The sequence below is a fragment of the Lineus longissimus genome, chromosome 17 (assembly GCF_910592395.1).
Source record: "Lineus longissimus chromosome 17, tnLinLong1.2, whole genome shotgun sequence".
In the NCBI taxonomy this organism is placed as follows: Eukaryota; Metazoa; Nemertea; class Pilidiophora; order Heteronemertea; family Lineidae; genus Lineus; species Lineus longissimus.
Genome location: NC_088324.1, coordinates 15,995,450 through 16,020,872, shown reverse-complemented (window position 1 = coordinate 16,020,872; position 25,423 = coordinate 15,995,450). Strand labels below are relative to the sequence as shown.

The 25,423-nt window shown below is 44.2% G+C and overlaps 1 protein-coding gene across 1 annotated transcript; it reads right to left on the bottom strand.

The window, feature by feature from the left end:
- Positions 1-1,033: 1,033 nt before the first annotated feature.
- Positions 1,034-24,786, bottom strand: LOC135501683 (ATP-binding cassette sub-family A member 2-like). Its single transcript, XM_064793923.1, has 36 exons — positions 24,178-24,786; positions 20,264-20,469; positions 19,873-20,030; positions 18,728-19,347; positions 18,433-18,534; positions 17,960-18,022; positions 17,502-17,684; positions 17,219-17,345; positions 16,764-17,002; positions 16,501-16,596; positions 15,351-15,600; positions 14,905-15,184; positions 14,433-14,547; positions 13,913-14,103; positions 13,561-13,711; positions 12,957-13,329; positions 12,613-12,790; positions 12,359-12,490; positions 11,775-12,052; positions 11,481-11,666; positions 10,822-11,133; positions 10,128-10,466; positions 9,207-9,785; positions 8,616-8,917; positions 8,242-8,414; positions 7,473-7,647; positions 6,909-7,172; positions 6,611-6,734; positions 6,180-6,312; positions 5,585-5,884; positions 5,170-5,446; positions 4,848-4,951; positions 4,437-4,641; positions 3,805-3,942; positions 3,386-3,562; positions 1,034-3,079 (listed from the first exon to the last, which is right to left on the bottom strand). Exons 1-36 carry the CDS (start codon positions 24,244-24,246, stop codon positions 3,035-3,037), a joined length of 7,644 nt encoding a protein of 2,547 aa, XP_064649993.1. The 5' UTR covers positions 24,247-24,786; the 3' UTR covers positions 1,034-3,034.
- Positions 24,787-25,423: the final 637 nt, after the last annotated feature.

Below are 25,423 nucleotides of genomic sequence, written 5' to 3'. Positions count from 1 at the left end.
GGTGCGCCTTGTCCCCAACTGTGTGCCATTGCTCTGATCTGCAAGGTGTGTCAGGTTCTGCATGGTGCCCTATGTCTCTTCTGGATGTGCCCTCCCCCTTCATAGCGCACCATGGCAGTGTTGCTACATAGTGTACCAAGTCCATGCCCCTTTACTAGGCGTACTCTGTCTGATCTGGATGTCGCTCTCCCAACAAAGTGACCATGTTTCTACAGGGTGGACCATGTCTCTACTGAATGTATCATTTCTCTACAGGGTGTGCCGTGTTTCTAATAATATACTATTGCTGGATGTGCCATATGCTGCAGTGTGTGCCATGTTTCTACTCGATGTGCCTTGTCAATGCAGAGTGTTGGTATGTAGCTACAGAGTGTCCTATGTCTCTGTTCGATGTGCCATCTCTGCTTGGCGTGATATGTCTCTACTGGATGTGTCATGTCTATCCAGGGTGTGATATGGCGCTGCAGGGTTGCACTATGTCTCGTTCGGATGTACTTCCTCTCGACATGGTGTATCGTCTCTGCTGGATGTGCCATGTCTCTAGCGGATGTGCTCTTTCTCTTCTCGATGAGCCATCCCCCGACACAGTGCACCATGTTTCTGCACAAGGTGTGCATCTACAGGGTGTAACATGTCTCCTCCTGATGTGCCTTCTCTCCATGCAGGTTGTTCCATATCTCTGCTGGATACGCCAAGTCCCTACATGGTGTCATGCCTCTTCTCGGCGTGTTCGGCCTGATTTGGATGTGACCTCTCTCCCTATGAGTATTGTCTTTGAAAGACGGAGAAGCTATTCCTCCCTCGACTCCTGATTAAAGTGTGAACCTGATTAATCATTCCCATGGCCTAAGGGCACTCGGACTTGGGCGTCTATCCTTCCTATTGACCTGGTCACATTATAGGTTCAGTATGTTTCAAAACATGAACGGTTGAGGATTGCTCCGAAATAATCTTTGGAGTTAACTCTTCTGTATATGCAAAGATGTTTGAAAAATAAAGTATCATTTTAAACTAAAAAACTTGCTAGACTAAGTTTACATAATAGTAATAGTGTATTTTGCACCAACAATCAATGAAGTATTCGAATGAAGAAATTTGAGAGGTTGAGGACATTAGTAAATTAACGATCGATACATGTACATTGTACTTTCGCACAATTAACTACTCAAATAGTCACTGGAGTAACACCCTAACTCCTTAAAGATGTACCCACTCCCCCTTTGACTGGACCTGAACATTTACAGAACAGTCAATGGAAGCTACCATTATCTTCATAGAGGGGTGTCTTGTCTCGGATAAGACAGGGGACTACAGTGTATTTACACTGCTCTATCTACAACCAATAAATACATGAAGCATATATACAACGTCTGTCTTGATGAACGACGGTCACCTTGGGCAAGGCGTTCACTTTGACAGTGACATCTCTGAATGGAACGCATCCTCTATGTACCTTGCCGACTCATTTGAACTTTCTTTGTGGGGGAGTGCGTTGTGTTATATTGAAAGTGAACATCCCACTACTAGGAGGCCAGTGGGGCTCATGGAATAAGCCAAAACCTACATTAAAAACCAGTCGGATTTTGTCAAAAATGTAGAATATGGCCCGCAGGTCAAGGACAGCTTTTGGTAGGCATGGCAACGACACATAGAAAGTAAAACAGAGAAAAATGTTATGAAAATGTAGCTACATCTTAATATTCTGTGGAGACCCTAAAGTACCCGCCTCCCTTACTTGTATATTGGGCAAAGACATTTACAACAGAGTCAATGGAAACAACCATTATCATCACAAAGGGTTCGTCTCAAGCGCATTCATGTCACTATTTACAAATTCAAAAACATGTTATGCCAGCCACACACATAACACGATCAAAGTTTCTGAAAATACTGATTCAGGGCAAAGAGTTTGAAAATAATGGCTCACATGCAAGTCGTGAATCTGCATATTCAGATTGGCTTGTGTGCGGCAAGCAATGGTTATGATGATGTCACTTCAACACCTCATACATATCATAAGATAACAAACTCACAATCACGACCAGTTTACAATCTAAAGTTTGACCCTGAAACAACACCAGAAACACTCACTCTTCAAACTGTTTCTCTTCACAGATAAAGACTAAGGTCAGTTTAACAACATCACTTCCACAATAATTTACATACAGCGCTCAGATGAATAGGAAAATATGACACCTGCACAAAATGTCAGTTTTTCTACAGTTTCTAATTAAAGCCAGGTCAAGCTAAGACTCCCCTTCAACACGGAAGCTAGAAGCTCATACAAGATGAGATGAGCCCATCACAAAAGTTAAGCAAGTACCCTTTCCCTGCCAGACAGCAGATAGTCCACCCATGTGTTGACTGGAAGCCTGCAAGAGTTAAGCCCAGACTGGCAGTGAAAGGGTTAAACTAGAGACCAAGGCGAGCCACCTTCTCTCAGTACATGGATCAGATAACCCAAGTAAGATATATCACATCTCAGCTCAACTGAGGTCTCCTGCAACCACAACTATGTGCTGGCCCCGGCTGGTGGTGTCAGCACAGTCATTCACTGCAACATTAACAGTCCAATTCATATGAAATAAGGATACCATTTTTCTGTGACAACCTTTAGAATTAACGGCAAGTTCTTACACAACCAACTAAACTGAGAATATGCATAAGCAGAGTCGTCGTAACAGAACTCTTCAGATGAGAGAAAATTGTATCAAAAATACTGAATCTCACATTAGTCTACAAACTTCACCAAAACCTCTTAACCTGCTGATGTCTCCACTCATACCATCACAGAGTTCACCTCATAGGCAGCAGGCCATCTTTCATGAATGTCATACTGTAGCAAATTCACCACTCAAGTTTGAAGATCTGACGTCAGTATATCTGCCAGGAAAGTTCCTGCAACCAGTCACTGTCTTAATCCACGTCATGTTGTTACAGGAAGTCTTTGCCCCGTCAAGTTGATACCACATTCTGTCATGTTTTTAATCTTTCCTTAATCCAAACAACTTCTAGTCACCATGGCAACTGATGATTACACGTTGACAACCGGTTCCATGTTTATGAAAGCCAATCTCGTCTGAAAGATAAAACACGACAGGTTAGCCATGATTGAGGAAACTGCCATGTGTCTCCATCTTTACAAGAACAGTGTCTCAACAAATTCACACCAACCTGACTCACTACTGGCCATTTGTTGACTGTGATAGTGAGGTCACACAGAATTACCATCACCTGCCCTACAAACCATCTTAACTGTCATGTCCAGACCTCTGATTACACCCCAAAGGCCTTCAATGAGCGTGTTTCCATCATGCACAGCTGGTCATCATGATAACGGGACGATTCAAGCCACATCAATCCACCATCCTACATCTATACTCACTCCTGGTTGGTCAAAATCTAACAACTCATCATCATCATCATCATGTAGAGTCTGTTCACGCCGATAGCTGCTGTGCTGAAGTAACAAGCTCTCTGATTGGTTGTCTGGGACAACCTCGTCTGTGTCCTCCCTCTCTCGTACAATCTCACTCTGCTTCTTGACAAAGTTGATGAAAACCTGAATGAGAAAAGACAACATTTCAGCAACAGAGTTGACCTCACCGATTTCTCTTGTGAGCCTGTGTTCATAGCCAACCTGGTTCCCAGGCCATGGTTTGCCACAAACCTGGGTTATCACGTTCTGGTGCACTTCCAGGTACAGCCGCCATGTACAAAGCAAAGACAAAAACCTCAGCCAGAAACGATGACGACGAAGGAATATGTCAACCGCTGTATCATCATCCTGACACCCGGACTTACATTGTCTAGTGTGTTCTGGCAGACGGAGTAATCCTCCAGCTGCAGGTCACCTGACATCTCCTCCATCTTGGCAAAGACACGTGACAACGACAAGTTGTTTGACGTGAGTTCATATTGGACCATGTTATAATGCTCCTCCTGGAAAACAAGGACACAACATGAAAAGATGCCATCAAATCACATCCACATATCTGTATCTCTACTTGGTCTAGCTCTTCATGACTATGGCAGCCTACCTCATCATGACTACGGCAGCCTACCTCATCATGACTATGGTAGCCTACCTCATCATGACTATGGTAGCCTACCTCTTAGCTGGCTACGGATAAGACCGATTCCCCATTCACATACCATGCAGGAGCAGAGTTCGCCCAGGAATAGAATCAGACACACAACAATCTAGGTATGAGGGATGTGGGTTTTAGGTCACACTTCATCCCAGAAACACATTTGAGTAAACTGGGTCTGGCCCCACTAGAACTCAAGCCTGTTGTCATCTCAACTGAGCTAGTTAGGACTCCAAGCAAAATCAGTTTCTAAGTCGGAGAAGTATATGAAGAGCTTCAGGAGCCATGAGTGAGAGCAAGCACAGAGCATGAGTGATATTCCACAGAAGAAGAAGAGGAGTTTACCCTGTGCACAGCACCAACAAAGTTCCTCTCAATAAATCTCTTAATCGCCTCCAACTCTCTTTCATAGTTAGGTCCCTTGGCGCGGGCGGTCAGGGTGTAGCCCTCACCGAAGCGTGACTTGAGATGCTGTATGCTACCGAGGCACTTGAACTCTCCATTCACCATGATGGCCAGGCGTGAACACAACGCTTCACATTCCTCCATACTGAAATGAAAGTGTTGAATTGAAGGCCATACAATACTTTGGAGTGACATTACGGCAATTTAAACCAATGTTTTTAAGCAAAGAAAGGTCTTTGGGTTAGTCGCTTCAGAGCAGACTTGATCACCAGACTTGACAGGCTGGACTTATTACACTGCCCACAGCTACCCACCTGTGTGAAGTGAGGATAACAGATCTAGGCTACCCACCTGTGTGAAGTGAGGATGACAGATCGTCCTTTCTTGATCAGGTTCAGGATCAGATCCCAGAGGAAGCGACGTGAATGTGGATCCATCCCGGTAGTCGGTTCATCCTGCAATACACAACAAATATCAGAGATCAATGACAAAAACCCATTGAAATGATGCATTTTACGACTTGTTCAGTGAACATCAGCCAACATCAAAATTGAACTTCCCCAACAAGCAAATATGAAAACACAGGCAACAAATGTAATGGTCAGCAGAAGGGAGTTGGCGGGTGTGCACTCATGCCTCTGAGTGAATGCCCCAGTAGACAAGGTCAACGTACCATAAGTATCACAGGAGGATGACCAATCAGAGCAATCGCTGTCGACAGCTTGCGTTTATTCCCACCGCTATACATCTTTGATGGTTTATCTGCATATTGTACGAGTGAGAGTTTACGCAGAGCCCATGAGACCACAGACGCTTCTTCTTTACGCGGTATGCCACGTAGCCGCGCATACAACTGGAGATGTTCCCGCGCTGTGAGTTCATCGTATAACGCATCGAACTGAGGACAGTAGCCGATCTTCTGTTGGACTTTCAGCATGTCGTTTAGGATGCTGCAAGAGGGAGGAATAAGACGAGGTCAGAGGTGACAATCTAACATAGACTATCATCGTCACTTGGAGCATCTAAGGCCTCCTGGTGCAGTGCACTGTCTCATGCATTTACAATGTAGTCGTGAACATAATACCTACCTATGGCTATCAAGGTGAACATTGCCGCCAGTCGGCAGTATATCTCCCGTCAACATCTTAAACGTTGTCGTCTTTCCAGCGCCATTCACACCCAACAAACCAAAACACTCGCCCTGCGGCACACCGAGGCACAACCTGTCAACTGCCAGGTGTCGCCCGAGCTTCTTGGTCTTGTAGACTTTGGTGATATTCTCCAGGCGGAGGAGATCATGTCTGCCACTGCCACGGAGGACGCGACGGCGCTCAGCAGCCACATCCACATCTTCATTGGGGATCGGTGCTTTTGAGACGGGACGATGTCTGCAAGGGAAAGTCAGTGTTATTGCCAATGGTCTGCGGTTTACTGTTTACCAATGTATAGTTACAAAGTTGCTCACTCGATGGCGCTTCAAGCTACTTTACTTGGCCAACATAGAATAGAATATTCATGAACATTTTCTGATGCATCCCAAACACACTTTCACAACAGAATCATGATAATAAAGGCTAATGATATTGAATGCAATCTGATTCTTAACCTGAACCAGCGACAGTCTTGTATGAGGCTTAAGCGGACATTGACGGTTCAGCAATTCAAATTGAAAGACTGACTTACTTTGACTTGACAAAGAACCTGACCTCGCACAAGAGAGTGATGATGAAGAAGATGAAACCCATGGACGCCATGGCAACCAGATTCCTTGCCATCAAATTCCACTCGAATGGCGACTTCATCTTGTCGTATTGACCTATCGGGGAAGAAAACATTCAACTGATCCTGGACGCTGAAGTCGGTGGAACCTCCCAAAGTGGAGATCTAGGAGAGCAGGACACTCGCAGGGCCACTGCCTTCATTCACCTCCTTAATCAGGACACCTCTCTATCATAGACAGCCTTCGTCAGTCCCAATGGTGTCCTTACTAGAGAGCTTCTACTGTATTCTAGTTTAGCTTTGGTGGTTTGGCTCATAAAAGTCCCAAGCTCTTTGAAGTTTTTACTTGATTCAGTCAACGCACATCAACAGAGGTAAAGTTATGCCTTACTTACCTGTTTTAAAGTAGAACTCATTGTGATACTCATTAAAGGCGATATCCATTAAACCTCGTCCCAGGCAGTAGTTGGGGAACATGAGGAAGATCACCTTCAACACTTCGTGGATCTCATTGAGTTCCTGGAAACAAGGATGGTTTGATTAGGAGTGACACATGAAGGTGTAATCAAATCAAGAAAGTAAGGAAGTCAGATGGTATTCCTCCAAGAGTCGAACCGACAAGCTCCTCATAATGAGGCCGGTGCTCTATCCACTCTGCCACTGGCCTACCTCAATATCAGTCTCACTACTTACATTATCATAAGAGAACAACTCGAGTAGGAAGCTCGTCACGATACACGTTATCCCGATGAAGAGGTTGACCACAATCAGGCAGATATACGCCGTGCTCGGCTCCTTGAACCAGAACGATGCTGGATACATCATAGGTGTGATCGACCAGCCATACATCAGGAAGAGGGAGATTGTAGCAGGGAAGTTGGTGGCAGACACATAGGCGGGAATGTCGAAGACACGCAGGATGATGATGCAGCAGACACCAGGCACCAAGTAGTTACACTGGAAGTAAACAAGACACATTAGCAGACGTTTGCTTGGGTGATTCACAGACACAAAACACCCCAACAATAGCAGTGCCTGGAGGGGCAAGTTCTTCTTCTGAGTCTCATTCAATGGATATAATAATACATGTGACCTTTCAAGGTCACAAGGACTGTGCCAATGTCAAGTATCAACCTGACAAAGTTCCAAAATGACTCAGACAATTTCACTCCTTCACAACGCTGCTCTTCAGCTTGACAGGTAGCAGATTGAGAAGTTAGCTGAATCAAGATCTGTAATCTAAGCGTGATGACCTACCATGTCCCAGACATAATTCGCCAGCCAATAGATGACTGGATTAATGCCGCTGACGAACTGGAGATGTTTGGCTTTGATGGACCGTTCATAAACCAGGAAGAGGACGAAGCTGGCCGGGACAAACGACATGGCCACAATGATGAAGATGGAGATGAGAACATCAGATCCTTGCAGGCTGAAACAAGCAGACAGAAAACATCACCAGACGTTCTTCATGAGCAGACGTTCTTCATGAGCAGACGTTCTTCATGAGCAGACGTTCTTCATGAGCAGACGTTCTTCATGAGCAGACGTTCTTCATGAGCAGACGTTCTTCATGAGCAGACGTTTTTCATGAGCAGACGTTCTTCATGAGCAGACGATCTTCATGAGCAAACGTTCTTCATGAGCAGACATTCTTCATGAGCAGACGTTGTTCATGAGCAGACGATCTTCATGAGCAGACGATCTTCATGAGCAGACGTTCTTCATGAGCAGACGTTCTTCATGAGCAGACGATCTTCATGAGCAGACGTTCTTCATGAGCAGACGTTCTTCATGAGCAGACGACCTTAACTTAATCAAAATCCCTCACATTTTTGAAGTATTCAGTGGCACCTTTCACTTTTGTGATTCGTGCAAGGAATACCAGAAACCACTGCTGGCTCATTCAAAGCATCAAGGCCTGCCCTCGATGGACTTCAGCCCTACACAGCGGGAAAGATACAGAGATATGCAGAAGCCCAAGAGATGGAAAGAAGTAAAATACAATATGTTGAAGACAACCTACATGTATTCCATGGTCAGCTGATTATTTGTGTTATTCATCGGGTGGTTGATGACAGTAATCCCGTACGCCGCTGGGTTGCCCTTCCCCCTTGGCAGGTTGGCCCGTAAGATGGCGTTGTTGATGGTGTTCAGGTAGGTGGGCATGGCATGGTAGCCACGATTGTTGTAGTGGATCTGAAATACATGAAGAAGCAATGCATCTATCTGCTGCTATGGAAGGACATTCAGGATCAGGAGTCCTACAATCCTACACTGGTGAATCTGGTGAATCTGACCCAAATCTGACATATCTTCCAACATGGGTTTATTGGTCAACACAGAATTGGGGAAAGAATATCTGTCCTATTCCCTTACATCCCACAAACCCCAGCTTACCTTTGCAACGTTCCTCACAGCCAATCTCCTAAACAGCGACGGTGCACTGTCACCAAAATCCTCAGGGACGTAATCTCTAATGGTGCCGAGCGACATGGCACCGTATCTATGGAGACGATACAGATCATTGGTATTCAAGAAGAACTGCGCCTCGTCTTGGGTGCTGACATCTTGGAAGATGTCGCTGGTGATGGTTTGGAAGTCAGGAGGATCATTGAAGCCAGTTGTTGGGCAGATAAAGCCACGACCATCGCCTGCACACTCACAGTCGGGGTAGTATTTCGGTACAGGTGAACTTGTGACTGCAAAGACAAACTGACCTTGACCTTGGCTGTTGACCTTGACCTTGGCTGTTGACCTTGACCTATGCATTTAAGTATTTAAGAGAAATTACCGGAAACATGAAGTATCATCGCATACTTAGAACTGAGACCATCAAGAAGAGATTTCCAATGAATGGTCCTCACAACTTATTGGTTTCGACAATCACTGAACTTTTTGAGACAGTTCGTGGGCCACTCATCTTGACAAGAGAAGATGTAATCTAATTGATACCAGTAACAGAGGAGATGACATGTTGGAATAACTCACCAGAATCTAACTTGGATGTGTTTACCTCACTCGGCAGAAGAAACGACGACGGTGGCACAAAATTCTCCAGATGGAATCCCTTGACGTAAACATTGCGACACTCAGGCTCAAAATATCGCGACAAAAACCGCCATTTCCCCGTCAAGTCCAAATTCTTTAAGCGTTCCATCACAGCTGGTGGCTTCATATCTGGTGACTTCAGCAAACACGTGGCAGATGATCCAGTAAATTTGAAAGTGTCAATTATCTTTTGAGGTCCTGCATCGTTTGTCCTCTGGCAACCTTTCTGGTAACATTTGTTTGCAAACGGAATAAAGTTTCCTCTTGGCTGAGTATAGTTGTAGTACTGTGCGGGACTGAGGACCAACTCAGGCAGATCTTTCACCCGGGGTGCTGTAAGAGCTACTGTCATGGCAATGCACACAAACAGAGCAGGCAGCAGAATCTGCGAGAAGAGGCCCTTCCAGTTTCGCCAAACGTAGAAGAAGCGTTTCACGATGACCCCGTAGAACTGTCGTAATCTCAGTGCGTTGCCAGTGACATGGTAGCTACCTCCACCTTCATTGTCAATACCATCATCTGGAAGGTTGGCAAGGTAGCTTGATGAAGAAGATTTAAAGGGGGAGAATAGGTTCAACGAGTGGTCTCCCGGTGACAATGGGCACAATAACAAAACTCAGTCTGGTTGGAGTTAATAGAGGTAAAAACTCCTCGTACAAGCATGAATAGTGCCAACGACGGGAAGAGACATCTATTGCCAATATCATGAAACTTAATCTGGCCAGCCTCAGGAGTGGTAAACAAGATAAGCTTGATGTCGCACATTTTAATATGAATTTAGGTAGATTCTGTATCTAGGCTCGTCCAGACATGATGAGCCTTGGGAAATAGCAAATGAATATGCACATCAATATGACTTACTATCAAATGTAGCATCCATGTCTTCCAATCGAGTATATTGATTATCTCCACGACCTTGTGACCTTGACCCAAGGTCAGGCACCTCATCATCATCATCATCATTTGCAAGCAGTGAATAGCTCCCGTGCTGCGGCGACGTGTCACGTGTGTCATGTGATCTAATGGGTTGTGATGTCATGCTGGCATTGTCGCTGCTGCTTCCTATGAGCAGATTTGTCATAGAGTTGTTATCAAGGTCGGGAAGGTCAGAGGGTTCTGGACTAGGGGTCAAGGCCACTTGATCGAGTGTTGTGTTCTCTGGTTTAAGATCCTCCTCCGGAGTGCTGGTTTCGCTTGGGTCTGTAATGAAGATGAAGAGGTATGACTTGAGAATGGCACAATGATTTCATGATGGCAAGTGGATGGCATTGCCAATTAAGAATGGTTCAATAACGCCAGATGACGACATCAGGACAGCAGAGCTGCCGACAAGAAGTAACAACCAGAGTCATCACACTTTGTACATCAGTGAACCCACAGTTGGTAACACTTGCTCATGAAATCACTGAAGAGAAGAGGTCCATCTGCATACTAGCAACTCCTCCCCTCAATCACAGCCGAATGGAGATGGGCCCGCACGACTGGTTGAACGATTCCAGAGGAGAGGTCATCAGGCAAAATGATCAAAACTAAAGATAATAAACCAACAATCTACCTTCTTCAATGCGTGCTTTCTCTGTGACCTTCAAGAAGACTTCCTCCAAGGTCGTATCCATGACGCCATAACTACTAATCTCCAGCTGCGACAGGGCAGAGTCAAACAGATCAAAGAACTTCTCAAAGTTGCCTTTCCTTAACTCCTCGAATGGGAGAATATAACGCAGCTCGCGATTTGATTCAGCGATGTTGTAGGCTGTCGAGATGTACTTGTTGATGAAGTCAGTCACTTTTTCTTGGGAACATTTCGACACAAATGTCGGGTTATCATTAGCAAAGTGGATGGTGTCATCATCTACTGACAGCGTATCTGAAAAACAGATTTCAAGGTCAAGGACAAACTTCATGGACAGCACTTTCAGTATTTGAACCTGGGTTCCATTTACCAGGCTTCAGCATCATCTCATATTACTGTAAGGTTCATACAAGCTCAGCAAGACAGACATGTTTCCTAAGCTCAATGCTAGAGTACAGGGCGTTTGACTGAGGAACGAGACGTCCTTGTTCAAATCATGGAGATGGCTCGACATTTCCTTACACCAGCCATGATCTCTGACCTAACTAACATGGCTTATTGCAGGTGCACTAGAATGTTCCACAATAATCCAACTGGAACAGCACGAAGGCATCAATTGGCACCAACCACATGAACCTTACCAGCACTGAGCACATCATCGTCCTTCTGTTTCTTGGCGATGGTCAGCAGATATCCATCGCCAAACACACTCTTCAAATAGAGAGATGAGCCGCAGCATTTCAGCTTGCCATTAGATATGATTGCGATGCGGTCACCGAGGATGTCCGCTTCTTCCATGTGATGCGTCGAGAGCAGAATCGTTCGCCCTAGAAATGCAAGGTCAAGGTGAAGTCAAGGGCAACATTGGGTTTCAGGTGTCACAATTCACAAACACATGAGTACAAGAGATATCCACATGAGTGCTCAACACTTACCTCTCTTATACTTGATAAGCAGATCCCAGATGGCTCTTCTAGCATATGGATCCACCCCCGCTGTTGGCTCATCCAAGATCACGGTCCTCGATCCGGCAACAAACGCTATGGCAACCGAGAGCTTCCTCTGCATGCCACCAGACAAGCAATCAACAGTGCTGCCACGTTTCTTCGGGAGGCCGACATCTTGGATCATCGACTCCATCTCTTTGGCGATATCCCGGTTCTGCATGCCTTTGAGGCGGGCGTAGAACCACAGGTGCTCCTCAACTGTCAATCTGAAAGACAACAGAACCACTTTCATGAAGCATTGAACAAGTTGATTTCAGTGATTGCTGGGTCTGTCTCACTTGACATATCTGATGTATCATCTCCGAGGTTTTCACGTGACCTCAATGAGTGACAAAGAAGCAACCAGACCACCCTCCAAAGTGTGCAGAAGTTCAAGATCTAGCTGAAGGACAAGCTAAAGGTCAAATAGGTCAACGATTAGAGCCAATGCTGAGAAGAGTTTGCTTCTGCCGGAGGCCAGGACAATGATATGTTAGACATCAAGAACATCAACAGTGACAGACGGGACTTACTTGTCAAAGAGCACATTATGCTGCGGACAAAAGCCGAGACTTTTGCGTATCTCCTCCATGTCTGTTCTAATGTCAAGGTCATAGACCAAGGCGTAGCCGGCTGTGGGTGGGAAGAGACCTGTCAGGATGGACCTGCAAGGAAACACACAGATATCATCTTCAAGGGAGGTCTTCTCACGCACTCTCAAAGCAGTACAGGTCAGTTCAAGCCCTTATTCAATAGTAAACAAAGAGCAGTATTCTAGTATACGTACATGGTTGTTGTCTTGCCAGCTCCGTTGTGTCCCAAGAATGATGTGATCTGACCTTCATAGAGATTCAAGCTCAACTTGTTCACAGCGCGTTTGCCAGTCTTGTAGACTTTGGAGAGATTCTCGATGCGGACACCCTGAGGGAGATGAGATGGCTCAGGCTCGAAGTCAGTCGCATGGTCTGAAAGGACAAACAGATCTACATAATGTGTGATCACATCTGATGTTCTCCATGGAATATCTGCCCTAAGATCATCACTGTGGAACTCTAACAGGGAAAGACAGTAGGAGCGGATATGGAGCGAGTGCATGCACACTTTAACCCCTTCAATAGTCGGCCTACTCACCCGTCTGTTCCATGGCACATGCCTGGTCCTCCTCAATCACCGACAGCCCTGCCCTCTTCAGGCAACAAGTGGTAATACCACACTGCTCTGACTCAGTCCGGATATTGTGGCCGAACCAGTAGGTCTTGGTGAAGGGGAAGTACCACGGCTTAGGCAGACCATAGGAGCCTGGATGTACTGCCTCGATGTACCACACAAGGAGACCGTAGACAATAGAGTCGATGATCATCATCAGAGCTACGGAGAATAAGTTGTACTGGTCTGCCTCCACTGGTGATGACACGATGTTATCCCACTGCACACCAACGCCCTCTACCTCATAATAGGCAAAGTATTTGGCACCAAGGCCAAAGGCGGTGGTCGAGAATAGGGACTGAAAAGTAAGGTTTTTGATAAATAGAACTCATATGTTTTAATGTTCAACAGACACAACAAACTCTCCTTCTTGTTGTTCCCTGTAGCTTCCCAAGGACAAAGATTCACATGAGACACTCGGCCGTTTGATTGACTCTGAGCTGATCTGAGCCCCAAGACATTTCCACCAAGTTGAAAAGTGTGCCAAACACAGTGAATGGATTCAAGTTGGTTCAAGTCAGCTACTCACCGCAATAGACTTTGCCCAGGCCGAGATGTGATCACCAGCGGCCTCCTCCCTGATGGCCACGTACATATATGGGACGTAGCTCAGGAAGTAGACGATGCCAGCGCAGGCTGCAGCTAGCTTAGCCTTCGAGTACAACACACTCACTAAGAACCTGAAAGACAAGTGAACAATTAGAGTAGGGCTATGGGTGTCAGGGTGAGTGAGACATGCTGAGCTTGGTAATCAAGAGGCTCCACTGACTCTAGGCCATTCTTGTGTTTACTCCACCACTGGTAGAGGACCTTTTGGTACCTGTACTGAAGAAAAGCCGATTATTGTTTCATTCTCTGTGATTCTCAAACATGACACTTACGAGAAAAGAATGGTAGCGATGGCAAAGATCTCCAGTACAAGGAAGATGAGGAGGGGGTTGCTGTACGTGAGCACCTTGCCATATTTCAACATGAGCGTCAGTATCCCCATGGTAACGGTCATCTGGGCACAGCTCGTGATGAACCAGGCACACCAATGCACCGCGTTGCTCAGACCCATCATTTTCATCACCTGGAAGAGGGAAGAGCAAATGATGCCAAAGTTATTTCAACCATCTGAACGAATATCATTCTTGCTTCAAGGAACAAACCTAACATCGTGTTTCTCTACAACCATTCCCTCATCTGTCTAATCACACCTTTTTCAGTATCACTTCTATAAGAGGCCAAATGCTTTACCACTTTCACTGAAGTTTGGGGCAGCAGATTTCCTCTCTAGTGGGATCAACAGCTTCCCGAAGTCAACACCTGCCAACCAACAGATCTATATAAAGAGACACTACTTTGGCTTTAAATCTGTACAAATAGGCTCAGTTATCTTTCTGTGTAAAGATGGCGTACCTCCTTGAGTCTCTGCTCCTTCTCGTATACAATACTCTGTACGAGCATCGCCACTGAGTAGACCCACGAGATCGTCAGGCAGAGTGGCATCACATGCTCTATCATGAACAGGAACCTGCAAGTCAACGACACAGCTGTATAAACAACTGCCTTCAATACCACCGTTCATTCCAGACAGATTCAGCCAAAACTACCAGGTTTTGGTTACAGTCAGCTTAGTCTCAGGGAAAATTCCTTAAGAAATACTGAGTTAGGGGGGATGTTTTCAAGAACTATGAAAGTTGATGTGTGTGTCATTCTTACCTTTGTTAATTCAGTGGAAGTGGAAGGGAGGGGGAGGATTTATTCATGAATGACTTTCCTCTAGCTTCAAGAGACTCTTTCAAATTTAGGAACAAGCAGTGGCCTAAGTTTGGAAGCAGGTGAGGGCAGGCAATGACTAGAATCATAATGTGTTGGGAACTGTACTTACTGATCAGCCATGAAGCACGGATAAGGAAACTGATGGAAGTACGAGCCTGGCTCGACCACATCATGGCCGACATACGTGTCGATAATCGCCCTCTCTATTACATCCTGTATCCACACAAAGCCCATCTGATAATACTGGTAGCCCCAGTCCTTTGGCCCAGGGAACCAGTACTTGGGCCGCACCTGTTTAGTGGTTTCTGTCATGGAGGCGTTTTGTCGTATCTTGTAGACGATGTGTGGAGGAAGTGAGCCATCTTTGTTTAGATTGGTAAACACCACACCTGGAAGACACATCTCAACGTTTCATTCTCATATGAAGACATCAAATCACTTGCAATTCAAGGAATAAAACTTGTATGATTATAAATGATAATTTTAACAAACTGATTTGCTCCAGTACTATTTGATCTGAGAGTGGAACCATAGAGCAGTCAGAGATGTACATACTGGCAAAGACTGTGACGTTATCAAAGTAGGCCTGCTCCAGTGCATAAGTCACGAGCTCCTCCTCAGTCCTAAATCCTTTAAACATGTTGAGACTCATCCCACGGACCAATGAGAGCCAAGAACACGCTGCATTGTCAACGATATCCAGCTGGTTGAGGAAGACATCGGCATCGGGGATTGTCATGTTCATAAACGCGTCAAGGATGTCAACGTCCTTGTGGAAGTCATGCTTGAATAGATGTCTTTGCACCTGAAATGGACCATGAGGTTTTATCAAAGCTGGCGCTGGGTGGATCAGGTCCAAGAACAACACTGACAGGAAGGCATAAGAGAAGCAGGCCAAAGGAAACCTAGAGAGAGAACTCGGAGGGAAGGGCCTCACATAGGTTCATAAGTAATTAAGTCAAGTGACATCATTCTATTGCTCCGATTATTACAATTAATATCTGTTGTTTTTTCCCATGATTCATAATCAGTTGTTCGTTTCATCCTGATGTCGAGGTTCAGGCCTATTCTCTGACATCCACAATGGTTCATTGATTCCTTACAGCTGTTCCAAGCTCCATTTGGAGTAAAGCCATGCACTCTTGTAGGCCAAGCTGTACATGTGCGTCAATGAGACGGATCTGATGACGTACAATACATGTTAGTTAGAAATATTATGAATGAGGCCAATCGATCTCAAACAGCTATATTGACAGTGAGACGATTGGGTGATAAAGAGCCCAACAGATGTTGCCATAGCTTGTAGGAGGTGCAGCTGACATAGAAAGGTGAATGTGATTGAGTGATATGAAGGAGAAGTTCTACTGACAGCTGCAAAAAACGAATGCCCCCAACCACAAAGGTTCATTGCAGACGTCAGTGTCAGCTTCATCTTTCAGAGTTGAATTTTTTTGAAAAATTTTCAAAGTAAAAAAAATTTTGGGACTGATGATATTTCTTCATTTTGAACAGAAAAAAAAAGCGAAAAAAATTTTGGACTGAGAATTTTTTTCGTCTTTCAGAGTTGAATTTTGGGACTGATGATATTTCTTCATTTTGAGCAGAAAAAAAAGTGAAAAAAAAATTTGTACTTAGAAATTTTTTTCAGCTGTCAGAGACGCTGTCTTTGGCCAAGTGTTGAGCCATACACAAATGAGTGACCTACCTGCTTCACTCTGTAAGCTCTCTCATCTGTACTGTTATCATCGAGGAACTTATCAAAAGTGGTCGACATATTCATCTCGTTCATCTCCGCTTGCATCTGAAACAAACATCCAAATAAGGGCATGGATTCAAAGTCAGTCAATAACAGTAGAAGATATTTCACAAAGGTAGACAAAAGTGACTAAAACTAGATTCCACTGTCTAAGATAGATTTGGATGCAAGATTGGCTCACTACAATCAGCTCTTGACAACAAACCACCAACCTGTTGTAGATTCTCCAAATTCTTCCCCGTGGAATTCTTCATAAGATAATCACGCAGTTCTGCTGAAATATTCAACCATTTTCTTGCATATTCTGACACTTTATCTAGGAGAGCGAACGTCTCGTTCGCCTGTTTGATGATGAGGTCTGCGTCAGTGCCGTTCGGTGCGTAGAGCACCTTGGGATTGCTGTATAAGACATGGACGAGGATACCAATGTTCTTGTTCAGGCCGAGTGTCCCTGGAAATGATCAACACTACGTAAGAACATGTACAAGACAAGACCAGACATTATTCAACCACTCTTCGTTGTCTAATTGTATTTGAAACATGTGCCTTTTTGCAGCTCCCTGGGGAGAAATGGATCAAACTACCATTCCGCTATTTCCATACCATTGCCATGAACTTGCTGTCATCATGAAGACATCCGTCCATAACCAGAGAAATCATTGCTCACCTAAGTCCATAGTCTCCTGATATTTCTGGTACTTCTCCTGTGATATGATCTGCTTGCCGCAGACTGTGCGCTGCATCGCCATCCAGATCTGAAGCAGACCGCTGTATTTCCCACGGTCCTTGTGGTGCTGCAAGATCAAAGGTCAAATAGGTGTAAATAAGGGGAGGGGGTAGGTCTAATTGTTTATCTTCATCACAATCATCAAAGTCAGAGTACACAGCACAGATGTCTGATGCTACCTCAAGAATAACAGGAGAACACCACAACTAACACTGTCACTCACTTTAGTGTCAGGAGGTGGCGTTGATGTAGTTGTGGAGGTGATATTCAGCTCATCGAGTGGTACAGCGGTCGTCATGTTCATAACTGGCTCCTCGTAAACCGCAGGGCAGCCATCTTGTGGAAGGTGTTTCGCCAACTCACTCAGTTCCATAAGAGTTTTCTCAAACGCAACAAAGGTGTTTACCTAAAACAATACAGACATTGATAGAACTATTTAACACAGCTCAACCTTCATCAACGGATAAGACTGAATCTCACCTGGACAGTACTGTTCAAATGCTTGTCGTCTATGGTAGTTGAACCACTGAACGGCTGGTACTGGATCAGGCCAGCATTCCTCCTCCGAGTTGTTAGGTCTCGGCATGCAGTCACATTCCCCAGAGTCTGACCAGGCATAGAGCAGGCTGCTTTAAGAAAGGCACCTTCAAGCTGTCTAATGATATTGGATAACATGCTTACATTGTTAGAGAACTCCTCGAACCTCTTCCTCGCCTCTGTTATGTTGGACTTACTGATGTTCAGCTGGAAGGATGAAAACATGATGAATCTAAAGCATGAACAGTTTCACAGCCAGGGGCATATCTACCCCAATACAGCTTCATGACATGAAGGAAGTGATCTCAATGGTTTAGAGCTGAGTGCAATGTGGTGACTTGGTAGGCCACAGCTAATTAAACATAGGGTACAAACTGCCGCCTCAGCCCTCCTGGTGCCATGGTAGTTTGCAAGAAAGGAATCTCTCCTATTCTTGTGAGGCACTGCTCCATTCAAATGGCATACAGCACCCTCCAAATAAGAGTTACTTGGACTCATTTGGAGGCGGCAGAGACCATGGAAGGCCAAGAAGCTGCTACGATGATCATGTTGATGATGATGAGACAGCCAAGTCTGGCAGATGACACTGTCATCAACCAAGTTCAACCTGAACTCACCAGCCTGATGATGTCCTTTGCTTTGATGACGTTGTTCAGTTCCTGAGATAACGCCTCAAACTGTGTGTCGTTCATGGCACACAGGAATGCCTCGGTCTTATTCTGAAAGTGCAAATGAAACAATTAGTTTAGAAAAACTTTGAGTCGAGAGCATGTGAGCTCAAACCCTTCGGACAATATCTGGGCCATTTTTAACATAGGAGGAGCCAGGCTACCCACAAGACACTGACACGGTTAAGGGCGGTCAGCCTTCTTGATTCTTCTCAAAAACAACATGAAATATGTGATGACTCACCAATGCAGCTTGGTCCGATTCACTCCTGGGTTTGAGGAGGCGCGTGAACTCCATCTTATCACAGGTGAGCTTGTGAAGGGTTGGTGGAGAGAAGAGGATACGCTTCAATATATCAACGACAGCTCTCTCATCAATGTCAGAGTCACCAGGGCTCTTCAGACCGAGCAGCAACTCAGCTAAACTCGCCACCTGATGGGGCTTCATGCCTTGGAATGAATCTGGCGACGCCAATGCAGCGTATAATAATCCATGTTTAAAATCCCTGAAATGTTCTGCTAATAAGTTCTCCATTGGTTGGTTGGAAGTGTCACTGCCAGAAGGTACTGCTGGTCTTGATCCTGAACTAGCACCATATTTATTCAAAAAGTCTGAGACTTTGTCTGGGATCTTGCTGAAGTAATGTAACGGCATGCTGCCGACGTCCCGCTTGTGACGATGAAGATAGGTCATGCGTTCCTTGTCTGAAGAAGCTGTCCCACCGAACAGGAGTCGATAAACCTCTTTAAAGTTCACTTTAACATCCAATAGAGAGCGAGCGTCGTCTGCCGGCATCGAGAGGTTGTGAATGAGGAAGTGGAGGAACGCCCCCTGGTTGCTGATGATAGAACCAAAGGTGAAATCTGGAAAGACATGAAAAGACCAAGGTCATCGTGTGATTGCAAGGAGAGCTGCGTCATCGCGATTCATGTTGCAAAACCTGGATGCAACGAACCTCCTACACGCGATTTAAACACATCGTAATTCCATCCCAGTTTGTTACTGAAAAGAATGTTTACTGTTTGTATCATCTTCGGTTCATGAATATCTGTCTATAATCTCCACACGGCAGGATTTAAGCTGAATTTCTAAAGAGTTTATAATACCTGTCCAAAACTTAAAATACGAATAGCAATACATGAGCTTCTATGTGTTGATATATTGTCGTACAATTGTCTGCAAGTCTGTTGGGTTCTGACTGCTTCGAAAAACAGAACAAGGAAACAAGGAAAAAGGCCACAAGGGAAGAGTCTATGTATATGCAGTGTTAGCAAGTATAGCAGATCACTGTCTTTAGGATCTGCACCATCTCAGCCTCAATAACCAGCAAGGGTTATACATCAACCTCACCACAAGAACTTCTGACACCTCACCAACTCTCGACTTACTTTTAGCATTGATGAACGCATCATGTATCATAACCGGGTCATCAATGATCTCTCTGTACATGCCCGGTATCTTGTCCATATCCTCCGGCTCAAAGCCCGGGTTGAAGAAGTTGTTCTGTCTGGCCACGTTCTTTGCCAGGCTGAGCATGCTGTGGATACTGAAGATAGAGGAGACATGATTACATTGAAAAAGATTGGCCCCAAATCATGTAAATCTATATTCTAGACATGAACACAGTCAAGCATTCTTTACGACTGGTATCATCTGATGTGTCTATGGATTCTGTAACATGGGTCATTGACCCTTCAGCGCTATTGTTGTTCTGTGATGTGGTTTGTGCTCATAGAAGCTTCGAAGTTGATGTTCCCCAGACCATGTTCTAATACCTACCTTGCATTAGGGAACTCCACGAAGCCATCATCTCCTGTGTACCCACCATCACAAAACGCCTGCATAACTGCGATGACCCCAGACGAGGGCAGTGGTAGCGCATGGAAGTTCTTTGCGTGCATCGGCTTGGCAGGCTGCTTTGATCTGATCGCCACCAGAATGAAGAACAGCACCAGAGGGATGAACACTTCAAACATCAGCACGAACTGAAACAAGAGAAAGAGATCACCACGGTTACAGTGATGTCAACAGAGAGCAGTTGGTGGTGTCCCTCAGGTGAGGTGGTTATACCTCAAGTCAGGTGGATTTAGTTTGAATCAACCACCCAGTTTCATCTCTATGGTGACAATGACATAGTGGATTAGCTGAAAATCATGCATAGGGCCAAGGGAGTTTCTTGATGAGGAGGCGTTGAAGATTTTTCCAAACTGAAAAAGAAAGGTAGCTTACTAATGATACAGGTAGCGTTAAGGGGGAAGGGAGCATTTCTCGCAGCATTACAATAGTCATGATATAATGGAAGCATAAAATATGAACCAGACCATTTCTTAAACCAATCACATGTTGACAATCATCCTCAACAAAATAAGTCAGAGATACAGATCGCTATGGAAACAATTCAAAGAAATCTCTTCCGCTGAGGAGGAGATTATTGTCAACAACAGCAAATTAAGAAGAAAATCCACTTCCATCAAATGTCAGGGGTCAGCAAAACAGAGCATGTTGCAGGAAGCATGAGACAGCCAGCCTCACAGAACCTTAACTCTTTAGGAGAGTTCTTAACAAGAGCTTCGCAAGGAATGCTCACATCAATAGGTTCTGACAATTTTGTGTCTTTGCAGCAATTTATATATTACTGCATTGTTAACTACAGTGGAACCCCGGTAACAAAACCACTCATGGGACCAAGGTTGAATAATCGCGTAACAACAAAGTGGAAAAAAAAATGTTGGACTCAGAAATTTTTTCATCGTTCAGAGTTGAATTTTTTCGAAAAATTTTCAAAGTCAAAAAATTTCTGGGATTGATGATGTTTCTTCATTTTGAGCAGAAATAAAAAACAAGTGAAAAAATTTTTTGAACTGAGAAATTTTTTTCTCCTGTGGCATGTTGTGAACATCAAAGCCTCCTTTAGAAACTCCTGAAAACCATGATCACGTACAGCCAATCTCTCGAGTATCAAAGCGTCTTTCTCTTTTTCATAGCTTGCATGATGTAAATGATAATATCTCATCCAGGAATCCCCGTTGAGCTGAAGTGGTTGTGATATATCAATTTTCACCATGTAATGAACACTTGAACTCTTTATCATTATTTCAGTGCAGTCTTGTGGGAGTTGGAATCATTTTTGTGTGACTTTCATGAAATGCTATTGTTACTTGGGGAATAAGGAAATTAACTAGTCACACTGATATTGAAGGCACGCTTGAAAGTGGAATCTTAAAGGACGCATCGAGTAATTGGAGTCAAGTGCTTGCAACCGAGTGATTTTAGACACAGCGACCTGGTGTGGAGCCCCATGTGGATGGAATACGGCCACTGATTGGTTAAATAGCACATACCTCTTGTCATGGCTCAGTCACAAGTCACAGCAACTAAAATTACATAGGATACTCCCAAAACCAACCCCATCAGGACACCTCTCTATCAAGGACAGTATGTCTGCCCGAAGAATGTCCTTAATATCTAAGATGGGAGCACTGCAATCAGTCTGGGACAATCTCACAACCACTGAAATCAGACCGCCTCCCAAGACCGAGACCTGTCAGTCAAAAGGTTGTCCTCATAAAGAGGTTGTACTTAATTCATGGCAATCCCAATAACTTTATCTCATCACACTCTCATTGATCCCTTCCTGAGTGTTAACAAATATTGACAATCAGGATTGTTCGATGGACTTCCCAACTGGGGGAAATACGCTATTAGTAGTGTCCATTTCATCAAGTCCCATACAGGTCTTATTTCACCATCCCTAGACATTCCATTCTAGTTGATCTGATGTGATTATGATTATGTCCCAGGTTTCTTTCAAAGGTTCAATCTTTGAACAAAGCAGTCAGCCTTCTGGGTTTTCGTATTTTTGGCATTTCAAAGTTGAAGTTTGGCTTGAATAGTTCAAGATTTATCCTTGAAAGACAGTATTACCTAAAATAAGTCATGGTTCATGTATAAAAGAAGAAAAAGTTCCAGCAACGGAATATTTACATGCCCAAGAAAGACACACTGCAATGACTAAAGTTTGGGTTTTTTCTCGAAAATGTATCATCAATCTTGAAAGTAGCTTAATAGTTATTAGCTGCATGTCTCAGATGTGATGCCTGGGGCACTCGTCCTATGTCATAATGATAATGGTGCATTTTATCATCATTATTATCCAGGTCTCACAAGAGTGAAACATCATCTCTGTAACGCATTCTAATAACCTTGGTCACAGGATACCAATGAAGCATTGTACTCATCACCAGTCCTTCATGTCACAACCAAGGACAAGTAATAGTACCTTAACTTTACGGCAAATGTTCACTTTAAGCCCTGTTAGCCTCAAATTAAGTCCAAACCCTTGGCTGGCCATTTTGGTCTGCTCAGTATTCCAAATTCCTTTCATCATGATCATCTGAGATAATTTCCGCACTTTCTCTCAATACCCAGCTCAGTGAGTCGCCTGGGTGAGACGTGCACTTCCTCTCCAGCTTCCTGTTATCAGCGACTGGTGGAAGTCAAGCCTTGTCTGGACTGGAGTGGGAGAGAGCTTCAATAAGATAATGGAGTAATGGTTGCTAGAGCATTGAACCATGCATCATACATCATACCGAAATAAATCAGTCCGGACTGGGACATCTGGTGATTATTAGGAATCTAATAAAGACCAGGAAAACACCAGTGATTGACATGAGTGTTGGGTGACCCAATCACCCGGTCAGTTATGTTGTCCATGTCCATAGACAGCTCAACTTGAACACTTGGACACTTGAACTTCGCTGACTTTTCTATCTCTGATTAGTGTGAAGAATGAATCAGCTGATTTTGTGACGTTTAATCGATAAATAAACAAATGACTCTTCAAGTTCAAGATTCAGATGATGCAAAACAGCATTCTTTAAATGCACAAATTTTGACATCATTGTGCATAGCTCTTAATCATTTTGGTACATGTATAGGAGGAAAATGCATGTTTATTGACATGTGAAAACAACAGATTCATCCAGATTAACCAGTACAGTGGAACCTCTCTAAGAGGACCACAGCAAGGAGGACAGCTTCTTATTCAGGAGTCAGATTCTGGTACCAATTGGTCATTCACAGAGCACCTCTCAGTCTCCAGGCAGAGACAACAATTGTCCGTCAAAAGACATGTGAGAGCGTCCCCCATAATCTGCTATCATGTCACTGAGAGAGACGTATCTTCTGATAATGATCTATCACTCATGTCATTATGCAGAGACCACTCCCAACATGATGAAAGATGAGAACCTGCCACACACTCCCCAGGCAAAACAAAGACACTTTAAATGTCACTTTTCCCAGGATAGTACTAAACCTAATTTTATGGTCCACTTGAAGTCACATCCATCAATAAGCTGCCAACAAGGAGTCGGGTTTTTTTAATTACACCATACTTTTCGACATCGAATTACAGCTTTATTTAGAACAAAGGGGAATATTTCACAACCAATGCAGTGGACACTCAAATGTTCACAGTAATCATAACAACATCATTCTATGTCCTCCTGGAGCATGGGGTCATCCACATGCTCCTCCCTTTGCTTGGCTGCAGGCATTACCTAATGAAGTGGATGCTGTTATACAATAGAAATCATGAATATTCGGCTATTGATGTTCCATTTGTTTGTCCACTAGTCGCCCCTGAAATATGTTAGAAAGCAAACATGCAGTACTGGCGTTTATCAACTTACCGGTGTCCTTATTTTGAGCGTCACATTCTTCCATAAGAGGATTCTCAGCTGCAGAAAGAAGCCCGGCATTTTGAAGGTTATTTTCTGCTACTGGCTTCAATCAAAGAAAATCCAAGGAAAGCCTCAATGAACAGGTGAGAAGGCCTAGCTCGGACTCCGATCCTAGGCCCAATTGTACTATACACTAGGCCTAGTCAGGCTAGTGTACGTCTTTCCACTGTATATTATTACTGGGCCAGAAAGATTGAGGTGATCGTTTTCCTCTTATCCTTCAGCAACTCCTATTGTCTATTTCTAGGAATACCAGGCCATGACCAAGTCCAAGATAAGCCCACAATTGTCATTGCACTCAATATCTCAATATGGACCAGGCACACCATGCACATCACGTGTGTCATGCACTGTCACATCTCTGGGATAAAGCATCCCCATCAATGAAGCCTTTTATCTCCTGAGGCAGACAACTTAGAGGAAAAGGAGCAACACCAGTTTATCCCTTAATATGTTTTGTTTCGTAATAGCATTCTTTTCCGGAAAGAAATTGTTCATGGATAACATAAATTCGACGAATATCATGAGAATCTCATTGTTTTCAATCTGGAGCATCCATGATGATATTTGTCAGCTGGAAGGTCACATGGTGTTGATAGTCGGCCAGCATTGGATACTAATGCTGTGACGTAACTGGCGCTATAAATAAGCATGGCAAGCACGTGCTGTTGTTTGATAATGAATCTGTCAGATTGATGGTTATTCTTGATATCAATTGTGTAGTGTAATGCGTCATCAGTCCAAGCAGTGCATTTAGGGCATTGGATGGTTAAACAATGTAATTGAAACAATGTAATTGTAACTTGTTAAAGGACTCTGATGTTAGCCTGATTCTTAGTGACCAAACAATGGCATTACATCAATTAAGGCTGAATTATCATATTTCGTGAGTGCAGTGGCACCCGGCCACAACATAACTATATAACAACAGTTCTATTTTTTAGTGTATAGCTCAGGTGGATCACAGAATTGGCACTGGTACAACAGGATCCAATCATTATTTATTACCCACAATGATGAGGGCCATTACTCCTACTGCTGGCACCCCCTCAACAATTCTTGAAGCAAAGGATACCTAGAGCTTGAACCATTGCAACAGGTTGGCATCGTCATGTTACGGCCTTCACCATCATGGTCCTCTTCTCCACTTAGCCAGAAACCAAACAACCGTGAATGTCTTGCCAAGGGAGGCAAT